This window comes from Salmo trutta, chromosome 3 (genome assembly GCF_901001165.1).
Source record: "Salmo trutta chromosome 3, fSalTru1.1, whole genome shotgun sequence".
In the NCBI taxonomy this organism is placed as follows: Eukaryota; Metazoa; Chordata; class Actinopteri; order Salmoniformes; family Salmonidae; genus Salmo; species Salmo trutta.
In genome coordinates, this window is record NC_042959.1 from 70,963,667 (window position 1) to 70,982,208 (window position 18,542).

Consider the following 18,542-nt stretch of genomic DNA (forward strand, 5'->3'; position numbering starts at 1 on the left):
GGTTGGAAGGAGAGGTAGCAACAGTATTCTTCTTCTTCTGCACAGATTGTTTAACTGACTAGCTGGAGGTGGAGTAGTAACGTAACCAGAGGGAAACTGTTTATTTAGTTAATAGAGTGAGGCATATTTAGATTCATAATAGCGTCACACCTTTGTGATAGTCTGCCACAGACGGTCTGTTATGCTCTTGACATATTTGTTTTGTCAGAGCTGACAGGGTGGGTGGGTGGGGTGTGTCTGTGAGATGCATAGGGGAGCCTGCCTTAGGCCATCATGGGGAAGCTGATTTCTTTTTGGGCGAGGGCCCTGGAGCTGCTGTTAATAATGTATCTGCTCATTGTGTTCCATTCTTTATGGTGTTGAGGGTAATGGGCCAGTAACTGAACCAGGGGTGCAACTTTGGGTTTAGAAGTGGGAAGGACATAACTTTTTTTTTTTTTTTTTTATCCAGTCGGATAAACACTCCAAACAGCCTACCCGACCACTCGGAGGCGTCCGCATGGTCCTAAAGCACTCAGTTGCCTCTTTTTGTATCACATTCCAATGATAAAACTGGGGGGGGACAAAAATGCAATTTCAGAATGGGGGGGGGGGTGTCCCCCGTCTCCAGTGAAAGTTGCACCCCTGAACTGAACGGTTGCTGGTTCGAATCTCCGAGCCGGCAAGGTGGAAAAATCTGACGTTCTGCCCGTTCTGAGCAAGGCAGTTAACCACCACCAAGAACTGTTCCTGGGGTGTGGATGTTGATTAAGAGTCTTATGAGTCTCCCAGACTGTGAATACAATATGGTGTCATGTCATACTGGAGTCAGGGACGTAAACAGGAAAAGACTACTGTTCTGTTTTGGTATTTACTGTTCATCTCCATAGTGACCACTCAAACAAAGACATTTCTGTAACTAGGAATGGTGGTGTAATTAACCTGAAATGTAAATTCCTCTGTAGAGCTGCTTTGTGCTTGGCTGAGAGACAGCTGTGGGAACAACCCTCAATCAGTTGAAACACTTTAAATCAGTGATGTGTATCCAGATATGGACTTTGGTCAATAGGAATGGAACTCCTAAAACCTGTTCCCTCTTCTCTCCCTTTCTTCTTCTCTGGGTATGGCCTCACCAGTTTTATAAACAGATGTTAACAGATGTGATTGTACTGCTATTTATGTGCTGTGTAAATAAACACATGCCCAGCCAGCGATCCCAGGTCTTTGGTGTTTATTCTGAAAATAGACAAGGAACGAGCACATAAGATGAGCATCACTTGCACCAGGATACTGATGGCTGTAGGAGCCCTTGCATGTAAATAGTAGACTGGGCTTTGTATAATCAAATAGAACAATGACAAAAATAGGACGGAATAGATTATGCATGAACTGTCAATACACAGGAAAGAACTTGAATTCATTTTGACATTATGACTGCATCCTTCATGCTTTTATAGTTGGCTAGTGGACTGTCAAGATTTTTACAAGAAACCCGAAAAATTAACCCTCTTGATCAGTCCAGATCGATGTCTGAGGAGAATTTATTAACTCAAACATGTGGCCCTTGTATACAGTATTTTATTCTGGAGGCCTCTTCCTGGTCCACCTCTGCAGAACACTAATCACTAACACCAATTAACCTCACCAGACAAGCAATTACAGTACAATGCAAATACTTGCAATGGTAAAAACATAACTTCATGTTTCAATCAACCATGCAAAACCAGGGCTTGTCCTGGCTTTTCTGTCTCCTACTGCAGGCAAAACTAGAATAGTCAGAGTGAGCAAAATTACATTGACAAGACGTCTAAAATAAGTATTTTCCAAACATTGAAGTTAGGTTCTATTTAGGTTCTGAATGAAGGTTGAAAATATATATTTTACAAATGTTGAAATCAGGTTACATCATTTATAGACATCTATGTTTGGGTCAAATCAAGGGTGTTCCAGACCAAACCAAATCTGAACCAAACATAGACGGTCCGGACAGAACCAAAAAAATAAGTCCAAAAGGCGTCAGTCCGTGCATGCTGAGGTATTCCATTTTAGGAATGCACATCTATGTGGTAGGCCTACCGTTTGTAAAACACACAAAAGACAGCCGCCTGGACAGGACCAAAAATGACGTCCAAAAGACGTCAGCGTTGATCCGTGCATACTGGTGTGAAGCTTACCATGTCGGCCTTCAATGGAATTTTATGAATGCCCATCCATGTGGTAGGCCCACCGTTTGTAAAACAGGTCGTTGTATTGGCTTTATTAGTCCTGATTCCTGTGATTTGGCTATTTAACCCCTGAATATCAGTTACCCAACTTTATCAAATCAATTTATAACATTTTTGACATGCGTTTTTTTTAAATATTTTTGTTGTTATTCTGTCTCTCACTGTTCAAATAAACCTACCATTAAAATTATAGACTGATCCTTTCTTTATCAGTGAGCAAACGTACAAAATCAGCAGGGGATCAAATACTTTTTTCCCCCACTGTACCTGCTAAATGACTTATCTTAGATGATTTTTGGGACAGAATGTTAGTGGAGCGCCGCAGCGATGCTTCTCTCCAACAGCACCCTTTGCCTTTGACAAAGTGGGCACTACTTATCACAGGGCGGCATCAGCGCTCACTTAAAAAGCCCATATGCCACTGGTTGAGAGAAAATGTTCTCGTTTTTGGGTAGAATTACGTGAGGTTTTATGTGTTGCTGGAGGTTCGTCTTGGCCAGTTTAGCTCAGAAAATGCCGCCCTCGTCAATCTGGCGCCAACGGCGGCCACCTAATCGTGCCTAACGAGCGGGCCGGACCTGTGCAAAACACACAAACTTGGTGAACCAAAACGTATATGGTTTAACCCCCTAGAGACACACCGGTGTGTCAATCTAAGTTACATAACCAAAAAAATCTATCAAAATCCCTCAGTTTAAGATTGAGATCCTGTATGTTTTTTTGCATTGGATGCGTTTCAATCCACCGCATCCGCCAGTGTCGTACTTCTGCATCTGCGGTGAAAGGTGACAGAGCTAGAGGGTGTTTATCAGACCATGAGACATCCCAAAAATGTGTCTTCTCACGTAAACGTCTGTAGTGTCCGAATAGTTTGACCTACCACTCTATGGAAAGGCAGGACCCTCTGTGCAAACTTGTCACAGAGACCTCTCCCAAGACTTTACTTTCAGACCCTAGAAAACCCAAGAGACTAATTTCCCCTGTTGCTAATGTGCAGAGTTAAAGCTATCAAACTGCAATAAACTGGTGGTACAGATACAGGTATCCTGAGTGTATTTGTTTTCTCTCCTTCTGCCCTAGTCACAGGTGGCAGTCATCAGTCGCCAATCTGAAGACACACCTGCTCCTTTTCCCTTACCCAATCACATCCCCTTTCCCTTGGTTTAAAATAATCCCAATCAGTTGTCTCTAGAGCTATCTCTCTTTTGTTTTTGAGCCTACATCTCACATTGGCCATTAGCATGTGAGTATGTATTGCTGTGCTGAATGGCTGTTTGTTTGTTGGTGGGATAAGGGGATACCAAGCCAAGCCGCCCTTGGGCATACATTACCCGTAGAAAAACCTTTGTCTAAATACCCTAGTTAGAACTGGGCGGACCACCCACTGTATTTTATTGGTTAGTTCGCTAGCTGTTCGTGAAGCAGGTAAGACTAGCTTAGGGGTTTTTGGATATTTATTATTTCTTTCCTTGGGTCCAGTTCAGCCCTTTTTCCCACACACCATTACCGTGTGTTTGAAATAAACCTAAAGTGTTTGACGGTAGGTTTAGGTTGTCTGTGGATTTCTTTTAGTTCTCACTGTTCCTTTTCATTGTTGTGATTTGCATGAGATATGTTACGGGTCTCGTTTCCATCCCCCCCTAGACTGCAGGGCAAAAGGGGTTCGTAACACCTTGTTTTCTAATAGACCAGACTGTTTCCTCAAGTTAAACCATAGGTTTGAATAAAACTAGACAGGAAGTAGACAACATTCACCCTGAAAATATATGATGAGATATTCATATCTTAACACCCTCCTTGCAGGTCCATCTCTTCCTCTTTTCCTTGGCTCACACAATATGAACATTGGTCTTTAATAACTTTAACTGGGTCTGGTGTTCCTGACTGGACTTCTGAAGTGGACACTAGACAAAACCCTGTGAAGACAACCACAAGAAAAAAGACCACTCAAATACACTCAAAGCCAGCTAAGTGACTATATAAAAGCCAGCTAAGTGACTATATAAAAGCCAGCTAAGTGACTATATAAAAGCCAGAAAACCTGTAATCTCCTATAGAGAGGGACATGTTTAGCCAGTAAACCCTGTGTCCCCGCCCCCACCTGCTTACTTGATCTGGTCCTTCTGCGCAAAGCAACAATGATGATGATGACGAGGATGACGAGCAAGGCGATTGTGGCTGGCACACCAATAGCGATCTTTGCTTCCTTGGATAACTCGCCAGTGCCATCGGGGGTCAAAGTGGGGACATTTGGATCTGTTTGTGGGAGAGGAGGACAGGAAGAGCAGTTAAGCACAAAGAACACTAATCATCACCATCTAACACTTAAACACTACCACACATCGCTGATCTTCAGATTTGATTTGTAGTATTTCCTCGATGAACAACAATGAAGTCTCTCTCACACACCAGCAAGAACTCAGAGTTTGTATCTTTATGCTTGGTTCACACAATCCTGAGTTGAGCATTGCTGTTCTGTGGGTTTCTGCACTTACCAGGAGGCCCGGCCAAAACTCCAGCTCCACCTGTTGAAGACAAACACACTGTAGAATACCCAGACTGCTGTTATGTTATTTTTCTCTGTTATGGAATTTACTCTTGTAATGTAAAATAACCATAAGATATGTTTTGTTTGAAATACAGTTTGAATATTGAATGGAACTCACCCGTCTGATCAGTTGAAACAATGCTGGGACAATCTGTAATGACAGTACAGGAATGATTCCATACAACAACAGAGGGCTGGATCAGCTGGGAAATGCTCATAGCAGTGGCTGGTTTATGACACTGCTCTAGAGGGTTACACCATACTGTATAATAAACTACAACTTCCAATAGCCCCTTAACATTAATAATTGACACCTATGACCATTTCCTGAAATCTGCTTTGTTTGTTCCCTCTATTGACTATCCTCTCCCAGGTTGTACTGTCATGGGCCCTCACAGAAACTCACTGGCTTTGATAATAGGCATGGAGTTGCCTTGGCCCTCAAAGACTGGCTTGATGATCTCTGATTCACACACAGCGTAGACCTTCTGGTTCTCAACACACAACAAGCATTTTCCAGATTGCGCGGGGGAGGTGGTGGGGCAGGGCGGGAGGTCAGCCATTTTACCTCGCGACCACAAAGTCAAATCCGTCAAATGGTCATAAACCGACTCAATGGTTGGGCAGTTATCATGGTTACAGAGGTAACAGACAGGGGAGGTCTTCTGAGCTGCAAGACAGAGAGATGAATACAACAGGCTAGTTAAACAGAGCACAACATCAAATATCAAAGTTACTACACTTAGTTTTAGATCAGTCTGGATCAAAACAACACTCTACATCCTCACTGCGCTTTAATATAGAAATTATTTTTAGGGAAATAAAATGCACAAATTAATATGGTGAGATCAAGTTGTCACCACTTCCATATTTTACTTTGAAACGTTCACTGACTGATCCCTGTTTCAGTACTCAGGCTTTTCTTGTTCCAGGCCACTAAGATTCCAATGCTATGTGTAAATCTCTGAATCTCTGACATGGTTTGAAAAACCAAAAAGTCGGGGGACGTGACTTATTTGGAGTGTATAAAACAAAGTACAGTATGGATTCATTTTGACGTCATAATGAACACATGCATTGCAGGCATGAGAACAGCTCACCTTCAACAGAAGCACCAGATACAGGCCAGCCAAACAGAGCCAGGCAGACTGTAAGAAACGAAAACAAAACAATCAAGGACTCATGCATGTGGATTTCACTACAAACACCCACTCATATGGTCTTGATAATGGTTTCTCACTTTCAGTAATTCATATATGACTAAAACTCAAAATACATTGTTGACTTACTTAGATGTATCGCCCCACTCATGTTTGGATGTTGCTGTGGAGTCAAGCAAATAAAAAAACACTTAGTCTAAACATTATGTAAACCTTTGCTGCCATTAATCAATCTAATTTCCTTATGAGTACTGAGCAGGTGGATCTAGGGGTGTGGGGTTATATTAGCTATATTATATTCTAGTAGGCTAAAGTCTAGTCCCCACTGGACTGATGATCCCCAGGGGTCTGTTTTAAAAGGGTTCTGAGTCTGTGTGTGGGATATCAACCAATCTCAGGGATATACATGTTAGCCCCATGGTATCACAACCCCTCGGCTGTACCTCAACTACCCTAAAGCTATCAGTTTTATAAAATGTTAATAGGCTTATTTCTACCTTCATTCATTCTGGTTAGACTGAGGCAATAAAAAAAATGCTACATTCCACCTCTGTCATGTGCTGACCATAGAGAGCTCTTATTTTCTATGGTAGAGTAGGTCAGGGCGTGACTGGGGGGTTTATCTAGTTAATTTATTTCTATGTTGTGTTCTAGTTTCTTTTTTTATGTTGGGGTTTTTGTATGATTCCCAATTAGAGGCAGCTGGTCATCGTTGTCTCTAATTGGGGATCATATTTAAGTAGTTGTTTTTCACACCTGTGTTTGTGTGATCTTATTTTGAGTTAGTGCATGTTGCACCTCTGTCGTCACGGTTTGTTGTTTTGGTTTATAGTTTATTGTATGTCTTGCATAGTTTCACATATTAATAAAGATGTGGAACGATACTCACGCTGCGCCTTGGTCCTTCTCTACACACAAACATGACAACCTCATCTATTCTTCTCTTCCATATTGTAATTTGAACCTTTAGACAAGCATGCATGGCATTCCTGACCTATAGTCTATGCTCTGGTACAACACAATCTCACACCCAATTTGTGCAAATATGCCTCAAAAGTCTTTCAGCAGATTTTATGCGTTTTTGTTGTGTGGCTTAATTTGTGTGAAAATTTTTGGGGGCAAACTTTTGAAAGTTATTGGAGCAAGGCATTTTGGAAAAATGGTGTTGTACACTGCCTTTTTTTGTGTTCCACATTTATTTTCTATAAAAAATATTTAAAAAAACATGTTAAAAACCCAATATTGTTAATCAACCAGGTTGTCACTGAAATACTTATAATATAATAGTAGCCTTACAGGTTTAATTTTTATTAATGCCAATGCATTAATAAGTACCACGTGCTTGTTTTCACTTAATACTCTGGGATACTGGTGCTATGTCGGATTTTATGAGGGTTGCCAGACTGGAATAAAAACCTGTATTTGTCTGTTATTAATTCATCAATAAATGTGGGGAAAAAGAAGACCTGCAAAAACAATCTGTTTGGTTTAAATTCCCCTGGTAAAACTGCCTGGTATTTTCAACTATAACGAGTCTGGACTACAATGAAGTAAGCCTTATCAATGCAGTTAAACAGGTTAATGTAAAATAATCAACTACTGCATGTTGGCTTACACTTATGGCACTTCCAAGGCTGTTTCATGATGATTATTACAGACGTGTCAATCATGTTATATATTTAGGCTATTGTAACAAGGCATATGCCAGCATTGTAGACCTACTGTCTCTGCCCAGAGGCATACTAGGCTTTCATGGCAACGCCCGTTAGAGCTCACTTTGCCATGTATGAGCCCTGGTTAGAGTCCCTGTTGCAGCTTTCACTTTCTTCTGCTACATTGGTGGCAGCGTTAGGATCACGTCCAGCTCACATCTAGTTATGTGATCTAGTGGTAGGAAGCAATCTGTTTTCCACATTGTGTTGTGTGTAATTACATTATATCTAGTGAACAATGTATTAGCAACAATGGACGTGATGGATAGAAGTAGTCAATACATGTGTGATCAAGCCTTAAGTTGCCTGAAGCTGAAAGGAAAGTGCTATGCCCTGACCAGTTATTCAGAAGGAAATCCTCTGTGACTGTCTAATTTACATATGTTAACTTACCAGTGTGGACCCAAAACAAACACATTCTACACATTTACAAACTATCAGTTTAAAGTCTTATTACAACCATGGTGTTCTGTTGTTACTGAAGCTTATACATCTAATAACCTGCCAATGATCCACATCATATGGGTAGACAAATAATGTAATTGTGTTATGCAGAAAAACATAACAATTTTTTTTTTAGGATGCAAATTAGTAATATGAATCACTGTTGATCCATCCTGTTCTGATCTAATGAGATGACTGTAGGATTTTCTACGGCCTAGAATCGAGGCCTTTCCCAACCTCTTGGTTCCCATTGGCGAAGACTGAACTCAAGTTAGAGGTTATATGTCAAACTCTCCTATACCACTTTGCCCAACATGTTATACCCCAGAGATTGTAAATAAACACTTTTTAAGGTCATATAACATGTATCATTATTATAGGGCTGTGAAACCCATAGCCAAATGGCTTTAGACAGAGCATTTCTCACTAGAAATTGCTGCTGACATTGAACATAGCTTAGGGTTAGGGTATTTAATTAATTTCAGACTCTCCTATGCCACTTTTTCTAAAATCTTATACCCCATAGGTTGTAAATAAACCCTTTTTAAGGTGATGCATCTTGTATCATTATTATAGGGCTGTGAAACCCATAGCTGAATGGCTTCAGACTCAGCATTTCTCACCATTTATTTACAGAGAGCAATTTCCATTTTATAACATGTAGTGTCCATTTATTTACAGTAGTGTGTTAATTAATTATTGCTTTCTTCAGTAGAAATACAGAATATGTATAAAAAGGCCAAATATACCAAAAGCTAAATCAAGCAGAGAACTACAAACATTTAAACAGTTAAAGAATACATGACAACTAGATACAAATATTTTATGAAATATAACTCATACAAAATTCAAGAAATGGCTATAATATGAGTACAAACAAAGTATTTGTGTGCGTGTGTGTATTATGGTGTGTATTATAATTTCCCATCATAAAACTGTATCTCCATTCTCCAATTGAATACCTTCATCGATACCACCCAAAAAAAAATTGTCCAATCTGGCAACCCTCAAAACTCGACATAGCCTTGTATAAAATGCATTATGAAATAAATGGTGTAAAATAAACGAAAAGGTGGAGCCTTGTAATAAATGCATTATGAAGAAAAGTGTGCAATATATGATGATGGCCTAATGTATAATAAGGTAGACCTAATTTGGTGTTTTACGAATTAAAAAATATTATATTTTCCTTTAGCCACTTACAGTATGTGTAGGCATAGGCAATCATGCAATTTGGTCTGTATATTCTAAAATGATTTTATACAATAGGTTTCATGTCGGTACCAACTTTAATTCAGAAATAATGGCTTAATAATAATTAAAAGATGGTGCTCCGGTAGGCTACCTACAAAATAATGTCACTATACCACTGGTTATAATACATATAAAGCAAATTGCCATGTGTGGTGAACTGATCATTTCAGCGCCATTTTGATTGGGACAGTATCATTGCGCTGCTTTGAGACAAGCATGGGAACTCATAAATCAATCTGTCAGATTTTTGTTTTCACTGAATCTCCGTTTCGATATTTGGTTACAGTTAGGCTGGGAAATGTTAGCTAAGTTGCGGTGAGTGCTCATGATCATTAGTCTAGCAATTGAAAACAATGAAGATCCTCTCTACACACGCGCATTAGGCCTATAGGCTACCTGATGAGCTTCCTGATGTTTTCCTGAACTTTCTAATACTTTTCTGATTCATTTCGGTCACTTAGACTACTGATGCGAATACACATTTGTACACTTTTTCCATAGGCTACTCAAGTAATTTGACATATTTTAGTATTGTTTAAAAAGGTCATAAGGTCTACATTGTTTCAATAGCAATATAGCTGAAACCACTATTGGAAACACTATTACTGAATTTATTCTCGTAATTGTAGGCTAGTCAGTGCATTGAATGAAAACAGTGCTGCAGGATGGAGTGCTGGAAGTGCTGCAGATAAATTGAAATACATTTGCCAAATTATATAATTAGTCATGTATCTATAAATAAATGATTGAAAATACTACATTTAGCCACAGAGGATCAATAGCTTAATTTTAAATATTGCTGTAGATTGTGTTTTGTCACATTATGAGCTCATAGGCCTAGTCTACTGTCGGAAATCCAGCAAATGGGCAGTCAGCGCAGCAAATATAAAACAGCTGATTGTTGACTTGTGGCTGTCAATGAACAGCAGGCAGCAGCTAGAAGATATTTAGGAATATTTCAAAATACAATTGCAGGAAAAATCTGTTTGAATAGGTAAGTGCAACTGAAAAGTTGATCATCATTTCCTCCTCATATTGTAGGCCTAAAATCTGTGTATCCACTCTTTTCATTGGCCTATGCCAGGGGTTCTTACATTTTTTTCAGCCTGGGATGATGAGAAATGAGAAATTCTGTTTTCCTGGGACCCAAGCTTATGAAAACACGCAACTGTACGTAAATATCTGTACATTTAATTTCCCTTATACCTAAAAACAAATAACAATGAAATGAAATACCCACATAAATAGCAAGTCATGTTTATTTACCCCCATTAAAAACACTCTTTCATATCTGTCTAGGTTAGAACTGTTGCTGTTAAAATACAATAAATAATTTTAATTCTGAACTGGAATAAACTGATTGATCACATCACACAGATGTATAACAGAACACACAGGCTCAGCTTTTGATAGTGCAACCCCAAGTAACAGTACAGATGTAAAATGACTGTAGAAAGTATTGTTGAAAAAAAGGTCTAGGGTGTAACTGTTGCTGTTAAAATACAATAAATATGTTTGTATTTTGAACTGGAAGAAACTGATCGACCATATCACACAGATGTAGACCAGAAAACAAACACACACAGTCCTAATGAGAGGTGTGTAGCTGGTTGAAGTTTTCAACAAGCAGGTCTATTCTGGGCTCAGTTTTTCACAGTGCAACCCTGAGGGTCAGCATTGAGTCTGTGTTTGTACTTGTTTTTTAAGTACGCCAGATTTGAGAACCCTGACTCACACATATGTGGTGCCAAACTGGATCTGAACATCTACTGCTTTCTCAGTCAGGCAGGAGACCACTTCCTGCAGTAGATAAGCAACCCAGTACTGTGTGGGTGTTTGCCTCAAAAAGCATCTTGCTTCAATCAGTTTATCCTGAATGAAAATGATTTCTTGTATTTTAACAGCAACAGTGCCAGCCTATACTTGTTTATAACAATACTTTCTACAGTAAGATGTACAGTGGGCTTGATCATGTTTCATCTTCATCTGTACTGTTACTTAGGGTTGCACTGTCAGTAGCTAGCTAGCTTTGGCTAACGTTAGATAGCTATTAGCTGTGTACAAGGCGATTGTTTGAAAGAGAAACTCACATCTACTATTTTGAGCGATAGTACTCCCTTATTTGTTTATGTTAGAAAATGTTGTTGTTGTACCTGTTAGAAAATTACAACAATGCCTTGCTAGATTGCTTACTTTTCCACTGTCGAAGCACTGTTTCCTGAAGCATTGTCCCCTGTTCTGAAAGAACTCCCTGGGTTTACCGTTATGCTGTGGATGTTTGGTCAGGCCGTGTCGTTTCAATTTGTTCGTTTTGTGAGACTTGACATTAGTAAGCACTTCCCGCACTAAACACATTGCGGGCGCTACTCGTTGTTTCTCAAAGTTTGTAGGAAACCAAGAGAGCTAAACTGTATCGCTGTATGACCTCGGTCAGAACTTCTGGCTAGCTTGAGTCCATTTCATGATAGCGGTGCAGTTTGTAAGTCGTGGAGTGATCTTCAAAAACACTGCAGAAAAAAATATATGGTAACTTAATAATTATACCGCGAGGCACACGGACATCTCCCCCCACTCGCGCAGCTGCCAAACTGAGCAGAGACACCGCTGCTAAGCAGATAGCGCACTGAACAGAGAGCGCAGTTGCACTTGGCCATATCAATTCTAATGAATTAAATAATTATACATTTACTCTGACACGTCGCGACCCACCATTAGGTCCAAAAAAGGCTGTCCTACGCTATTGGATGCATTTAAGACATTGGTCATTCGTTGTATTAATCTCAGTATGTAAATGTCTGAGTAGCTTGTCATTTTGATCATTTGTGTGGTATAAAAAATAGTATTGTAACGTCTCCAGTCATGTAAAATGATGTAGAATTGCAGGAAAGGCCCTTTTTTTTATCGGAATCACAAACCCATTAGCCCTTAGCCTTCGGGACTGAGCCCCGAATGCTATGGAACTCTGGAGACGGCCCCGGTCTGCCGGATAATAACGAATTCAACATGACAATTTAACATGAGAAAGGCAAAATACTTTTCTACGTTGAAGGGACACAATTAACATAATAACTAGATACATTTCTATGAGAATGAAGGACATTGGCATTCTATAAGCATATGATCGAACGATCGATTAAATTGATCAAATTAAATAGTAAACTCACGTCCTTGAATGTGTGCTAGGCTGAAGAGTCCTTTATTAAACAGAATAAAACAGCAGCTTTAATTTGTCTGGAACGCCTTTGGATCTCTAACATGAAGCATACGCCAACTTGTATTCAACTTGTTTGCTCTATGCGTATCCTGTCTTCCAAGGTCAGAGAAGTTCATACATGAATGAACGTGCAGAAGAGTGTATACGCTATGACTCCGCCCTCAGCATAAAGGCACATGTTACTTTCATTCATTAAATCAAAATCCAAATATTATTTTATGCCAAAACACCATATCCGCTTTCTGAAAACTAACGGTCGCAGTGTGCACTGCACTCTGCATATGACACAAGCAGTTTAAATCACTTGTTGTGGAGCAACACAATCTCACATTCACTTCGTGCATATATGCACATAATGCACAGCCTTTCCTGGACAATTTGGCCGGCTACAATTTTATGTATTGGCTTTTAATAGTTTTTTCAGACAAAAGCCGCAGTTACCGGCTAAGGGAAACCCTGTCGCATTTTCCCATCAAAGTTGTTTCCATCAAATTGACTTGTTGCAGATAAAAGTCTGTGTGTAAATACGTAGTGCACATACATTTTTTATTTGAGTTTAAATTCCCATTTACTGAATAAAAAATACAAGTTAAATGAGTTTCCATGCGTTTTCAACTCTAGGCCTACTGATGGGTTTGTCACACAATAATGTAGCGAATGTGCCCGCTCTGGTATTGGCAGGTGCGCTCTATCCAACAGCTTGCTGATACAGTGCAGCTATTGCCTACTACATGATGAGATTATTAGGGACAAAAGTGAAAGATTATTTGTATTTGTCAAATGTCAAGCATCGATCATTATGTCACCAGAATAAGACCCTCCATCAACCTCATAGCTGTGCACTTTCACCACCCTGTGAAGTTCATCATCATTTATTTCACCTGTAGCCTAATAAACTGCATGCTTTCCCATGTTTCTGTGACATTTTTATCTGACATGTAGGCTACTTCACTCGCATAAGAAGGTTGGATGGAAACCTGGTTAATGTCAATCCATTCTGAGGATGGTGGAATTTTATTTTGGATGAATGTGCGCATGACTACAGGAGACTTTTGAAGTTGCATTTACATTTTACATTTTAGTCATTTAGCAGACGCTCTCATCCAGAGCGAATTACAGTAGTGAATGCATACATTTCAATAACATATATATATATATTTTTTTTTAATGGGGTATAAGATTAAATCACAGTGCCTTACCCACACTCTATCTCCTTAATGCTGAGTTTTAATCAGAGATGCATCAAGGCCCATTTTTACAGTCCCAGGGCAGACACTAACCATAAAGCCACTGAGCAGTGTTTGTTAGCTACCACTGATACTGTGCAGGGTTGTGTTGTTGCAGCCTGGTCTCAGAGCAAAATGTATTAGGAAGGTTGTTTTGCTTTGTGGTGTTTGTGTACTACTGTCATTATGGGAGTGCAATACTGTGGTTTGGATAATCTGTTCTGTTTTCGGTTTATCTGCTGGAGTCTGGAAATAGAAAGGATTCCTTGTTATAGGAAGGACATTTTGGCCTATTGATAAGGGAATTTATATGTTTAAGGTAATGACTAAAGAATTTAACCCTGAAACGTAATTATTAGATTATGTAACATGTATTATGAATAATTAGACAAACGTAACTATTAGAAAATTATTAGATTATGTAACATGTATAATGAATAATTAGAGTGATAAACCTAAGTCCAATAAGGTTTGGCCGAGACAAGTAAGGGAGAGAAATGTGTGTGTGACTAAGAAAATACAGAGGACAATTAAACTATTCATGACCTGACCTGGTTAGAACTCTAAGAAACTTATGACAGGAAAGGGAGTCCTGTCAAGGTCCCTCTAATCTCGGGAGGATAGAACTGCCAGCTTGGTAGTGATAGACGAGGAATGCGGACTGTGGGGAAAGATACATTCCACCTACTGTTTGTGTGTCTGTATGTGCGTGTAAGGAGGTGGGGGCAATAAGAGTTATAAAATGTCATGTCTTTGCATTTTTTTACTTTAGAACGTTCTCTGAATAAACTGTACGGACCTTTTGCATAAGCTGAGTCTTTGCCTAATTATTATTAAACCCAGGGTCTTACAAACCTCAGGGATTGGTCAAAGCTTAAATAATTGTAAGTTATCATCATTGGGATTGAAAATTCTCGTGACACCTATAGCGAAGGTTATTGGGAGGGTGTGGGAAATATGTATCTTTCTGGGTCAGAAAGATAAGACCAGACACCTGTCAAGGAATGGACCGTACATCATCCAGTGTAAGAACAGGTGGAACATACAGCCATGTAGTGTTGACACACAGCATTTGTTCTCCCAAGAGCTGTGATGTTGTATTGTATTGTGTTATGTTGAGCTGCTGTGGTTGCCCTCTCTGTGTTGAGAGTTGAGTATTGCTAGATTAGCATGGGTGATGCTGCTGCTTTGTGCAGTGCTGTTAGTGTAGCCTGGTTGCTGTTGTGTTTTATCAACACCCGTTGACTATACCACTGTGTCTGTAGACAATTGCCCACAAAGTCAGCCTTATATGGCTCTGATATGAACTATCATGTTAGTGACAATGAAACGAGTAAGTGGGCAGATTAATTTACTCAAGATTGTACGATTAAGACGGTCAGACATAATGGACCAATCCAATGTTGACCAAGCACTCTGGTTGTTGGATCAGCTCTGTCATGCAGATGGTGTCAATTAAGTTGATTTGTGTGTTCTGTAAGTACTTACTTACAGTATATCAAGTAGGCTAAAGTACAGAATAGCTATATAGGCCAACAGTAAGTGTGCTGTTATAATTTTTTTTTGCCCCAATCATCCTATGTAGCCTTTTTTACTCATGTTCCACCGTCTTGCAATGTTGAGGTTTGGGAGAATTATGGAATATCAGAGTCGCCTTAATCCATCATGCAATCATGTTTTATCTTGTAATGTCATCATGTTTTATCATGTTTTGCGGTCACGTTTTATGCCTAGTTTAATGTTTTATGAGATTTAGAGAGAGAGGTGTGTGTGAGTGTGTGAGGGTTTATGCAGCAGGTGTATACACATGTGTGCAGTGTTTCTTATCAGTATTATTAGCTTGATGTATCAGTATCTGGGATGTTTGTGGACAGATATCTGCTTTAAAGGTCTATGTCTCTCTATCTCTCTGATTCTACAATCCATGCTATGTGTCCAAAGTTAAAAGAGAGTTCCCTTGCTTTCACAGTGGTGTCTCAGCTGGGTAGCTGTGTCAGCGCCCAGACCGTTGGCTGTAACACTGTACATGCCAACGGTACAACGACCTATCAACTCTCAGAGCCCCTGCCAGGATCGCCATCAACCTGTGTAACACAGTTGTTGGATGTAAATGTGAGTGACCATATGATTGCTTATTTGGAAGCTACATCTGTATAGCTGGGATCAACATTGTCTGAATGACACTCCAGTACATGTTGTGCAGTTCTACTTTCATGTTGGACCTGGTGATGAGGCAACTGGTAGATGTGTCACTGTATTCTTTCACAACAGTGGTCACCAGCCCTGATTCAACTAATCGAGGTCTTGATGATCAGTTGAGTAGTTGGATCAGGTACATTTCTGTAGCTATCCTGGACCAGGGTCTGTGACCAGTGAGTTAGCTGTGTCAAGCTGTGTCAACACAGAGGAACACCATTTTGTGATTTGTATTTTATTTAGGGGACTGTTCTCACTAACAACAAAGAGATTGACAAAGATCGTGTTGTGGTTCAGACCAGCCAATCTATTACCACCATAGGCTGCATGGACAGACTGAAGTACTTAGAGGAATGTACACATAATAAAATGGTGCGTAGAATATATTTACCCTCCACTACAACCCTGCTGTTACTGTATGGTTACTGTTTGTGTTGGGACAACATGAAAATAAAGATCATGATTATGGATTGCATTTGCATACACATGATGTAGCTGTCACTGGGTCTTAAAGTGCTTTATAAAGGCAAGCTCACATCATGCAACACTTGTGTGTAGCACTCACTATTTGGGATATGCACAGTAGCCATTTTGTGCCAATAATCACCACATATTAACACTGGCTATTAATGTCATGAGCACATAGAAAATACAGTAGCAGCTGGATTTATGACCATTTTACACCAGAGAGTGCAGACATGCCTGGGCATGTTCAGGACGTCTAGTGACTATTTCCTCTCTCTGCCTTCTGTTAACCTGTTTTTTTCTCCAACTCTTATAGCTGTCATTTCGTAAAGCAGAGTGCCTTAGTGAATATGAGTCCATATTACAGTGTTATTGTCAAATCACCAGTAGCAAAGTAGAGACTTAGTCATTCTAAGAACAATGCAGTGAAACTATGCTGTGATGTTCTCACCAGTAATGAGAATCCACATCAGACACCTACATTATCTCACCCCCTTCATATTCACACTGCTCTGTAGTTGTGGAAGAACCTAAACACTCATCCCACACACACAATGTTCAGAGACACAATGAGCCAGTCTACAACCTTGAATGGCCCGTTTAGTGAGCTATCTTATGAGACTTCATTAGATTGAATGTCTAACTCTTTCAGAACAGTTAGGCAGATTTCCTCTGTGTATCTGTTTACAGTAGTAGTAGTGGCAGTAGTAGTGGTGGTGGTGGTAGTGGTAGTAATAGTAGTAGAATCTATTAGTTACTCAACTGTAAATAAAGTGAATGTACATTTGAATGTAAGTAGACTAATATTCTTTCAAGTTAGTTACTAATGTTCTTAATGTATTGTAATTACACCAATAACCTGAAACCCCATGTAATTACATGACATATGTACAACAGTGTGTGTGTGCGTGCGCTAGTCTCAAGGCTTGCTGGGTTTTTCACCAACTTGAACAGTGTGTCTTTTGAACTTCTCTAGGTAACTGTATTGTGAAGCCATTTGACCAAGAACCCATTGAACTAGATGATTATGATTCACAGTAGCTTGAGACATGCAGAGAGATCTTGGTATTGTTGCTATGGCTCCAGTAATTTTTACTATTTTCTACATCATAGAATAATAGTGAAGGCATCAAAACTAGGAAATAACACATATGGAATCATGTAGAAACCAAAAAAGTGTTAACCAAATCAAATTATATTTTATACTTGAGATTCTTCAAAGTAGCCACCCTTTGCCTTGATGACAGCTTTGCACACTCTTGGCATTCTCTCAACCAGCTTCATGAGGTAGTCACCTGGAATGCATTTCAATTAACAGGTGTGCCTTGTTAACTGAAATGCAGGTCAGTCATTCTGGAAAATGTCAAGAACTTTGAAAGTTTCTTCAAGTGCAGTCGCAAAAACCATCAAGCCCTATGATGAAACTGGCTCTCATGATGACCACCACAGGGAAGACCCAGAGTTACGTCTGCTGCAGAGGATAAGTTCATTAGAGTTACCAGTCTCAGAAATTGCAGGCCAAATAAATGCTTCACAGAGTTCAAGTAACAGACACATCTCAACATCAACTGTTCAGAGGAGACTCTGTGAGGCATTCATGGTCAAATTGCTGCAAAGAAACCACTACTAAAGGACACCAATAAGAATAAGAAACTTGCTTAGGCCAAGAAACACAAGCAATGGCTATTAGACTGGTAGAAATCTGTCCTTTGGTCTGGAGTCCAAATTTGAGATTCCTGGTTCCAACCACCCTGTCTTTGTGAGACGCAGAGTAGGTGAATGGATGATCTCTGCATGTGTGGTTCCCACCATGAAGCATGGTGGTGGAGGTGTGATGGTGTGGAGGTGCTCTGCTGGTGACACTGTTCGTGATTTATTTAGAATTCAAGGCACACTTAACCAGCATTGCTACCACAGCATTCTGCAGCGATACACCACCCCATCTGGTTTGCACTTAGTGGGACTATCATTTGTTTTTCAACAGGACAATGACCTAAAACACACCTCCAGGTGGTGGTAAGGGCTATTTGACCAATGAGAGTGATGGAGTGCTGCATCAGATGACCTGGCCTCCACAATCACCCGACCTCAACCCAATTGAGATGGTTTGGGATGAGTT

General features: G+C 39.8%; 2 protein-coding genes across 6 annotated transcripts in view; one reads left to right on the forward strand and one right to left on the reverse strand.

The window, feature by feature from the left end:
• The window catches only part of LOC115186729 (uncharacterized), a 79,569-nt gene extending 62,070 nt beyond the window's left edge, over positions 1-17,499 (forward strand). The window contains exon 11 of the transcript XR_003875882.1: positions 17,400-17,499. The gene's annotated coding sequence lies outside the window, so the exon portion shown is untranslated. The remainder of the gene's footprint in view (positions 1-17,399) is intronic.
• LOC115186691 (uncharacterized) lies at positions 1,194-12,817 on the reverse strand. Of its 5 annotated transcripts, none has more exons than XM_029746248.1 (8): positions 12,487-12,817; positions 6,042-6,075; positions 5,853-5,900; positions 5,159-5,422; positions 4,871-4,903; positions 4,700-4,747; positions 4,314-4,460; positions 1,194-4,120 (listed from the first exon to the last, which is right to left on the reverse strand). In XM_029746248.1, exons 2-8 carry the CDS (start codon positions 6,061-6,063, stop codon positions 3,990-3,992), a joined length of 693 nt encoding a protein of 230 aa, XP_029602108.1. In that variant the 5' UTR covers positions 6,064-6,075; positions 12,487-12,817; the 3' UTR covers positions 1,194-3,989. The 5 variants fall into 5 exon arrangements, with proteins under 5 accessions (XP_029602108.1, XP_029602093.1, XP_029602102.1 ...); XM_029746233.1 differs by lacking the exon at positions 12,487-12,817 and adding an exon at positions 11,516-12,006; XM_029746242.1 differs by lacking the exon at positions 12,487-12,817 and adding an exon at positions 11,516-12,003 and having other exon boundaries at positions 5,321-5,422.
• Positions 17,500-18,542: the final 1,043 nt, after the last annotated feature.

Excerpts from the sequence above, each read along its gene's own strand:
- LOC115186691 (XM_029746233.1), bottom strand. The coding sequence starts at position 11,677 with ATGTGTTTAGTGCGGGAAGTGCTTACTAATGTCAAGTCTCACAAAACG. Across the intron at positions 6,076-11,515 it reads AGTGCTTCGACAGTGGAAAA|CAACATCCAAACATGAGTGG; the intron begins GTAAGCAATCTA and ends TTGACTCCACAG. Across the intron at positions 4,904-5,158 it reads CATGCCTATTATCAAAGCCA|ATTGTCCCAGCATTGTTTCA; the intron begins GTGAGTTTCTGT and ends CTGTCATTACAG.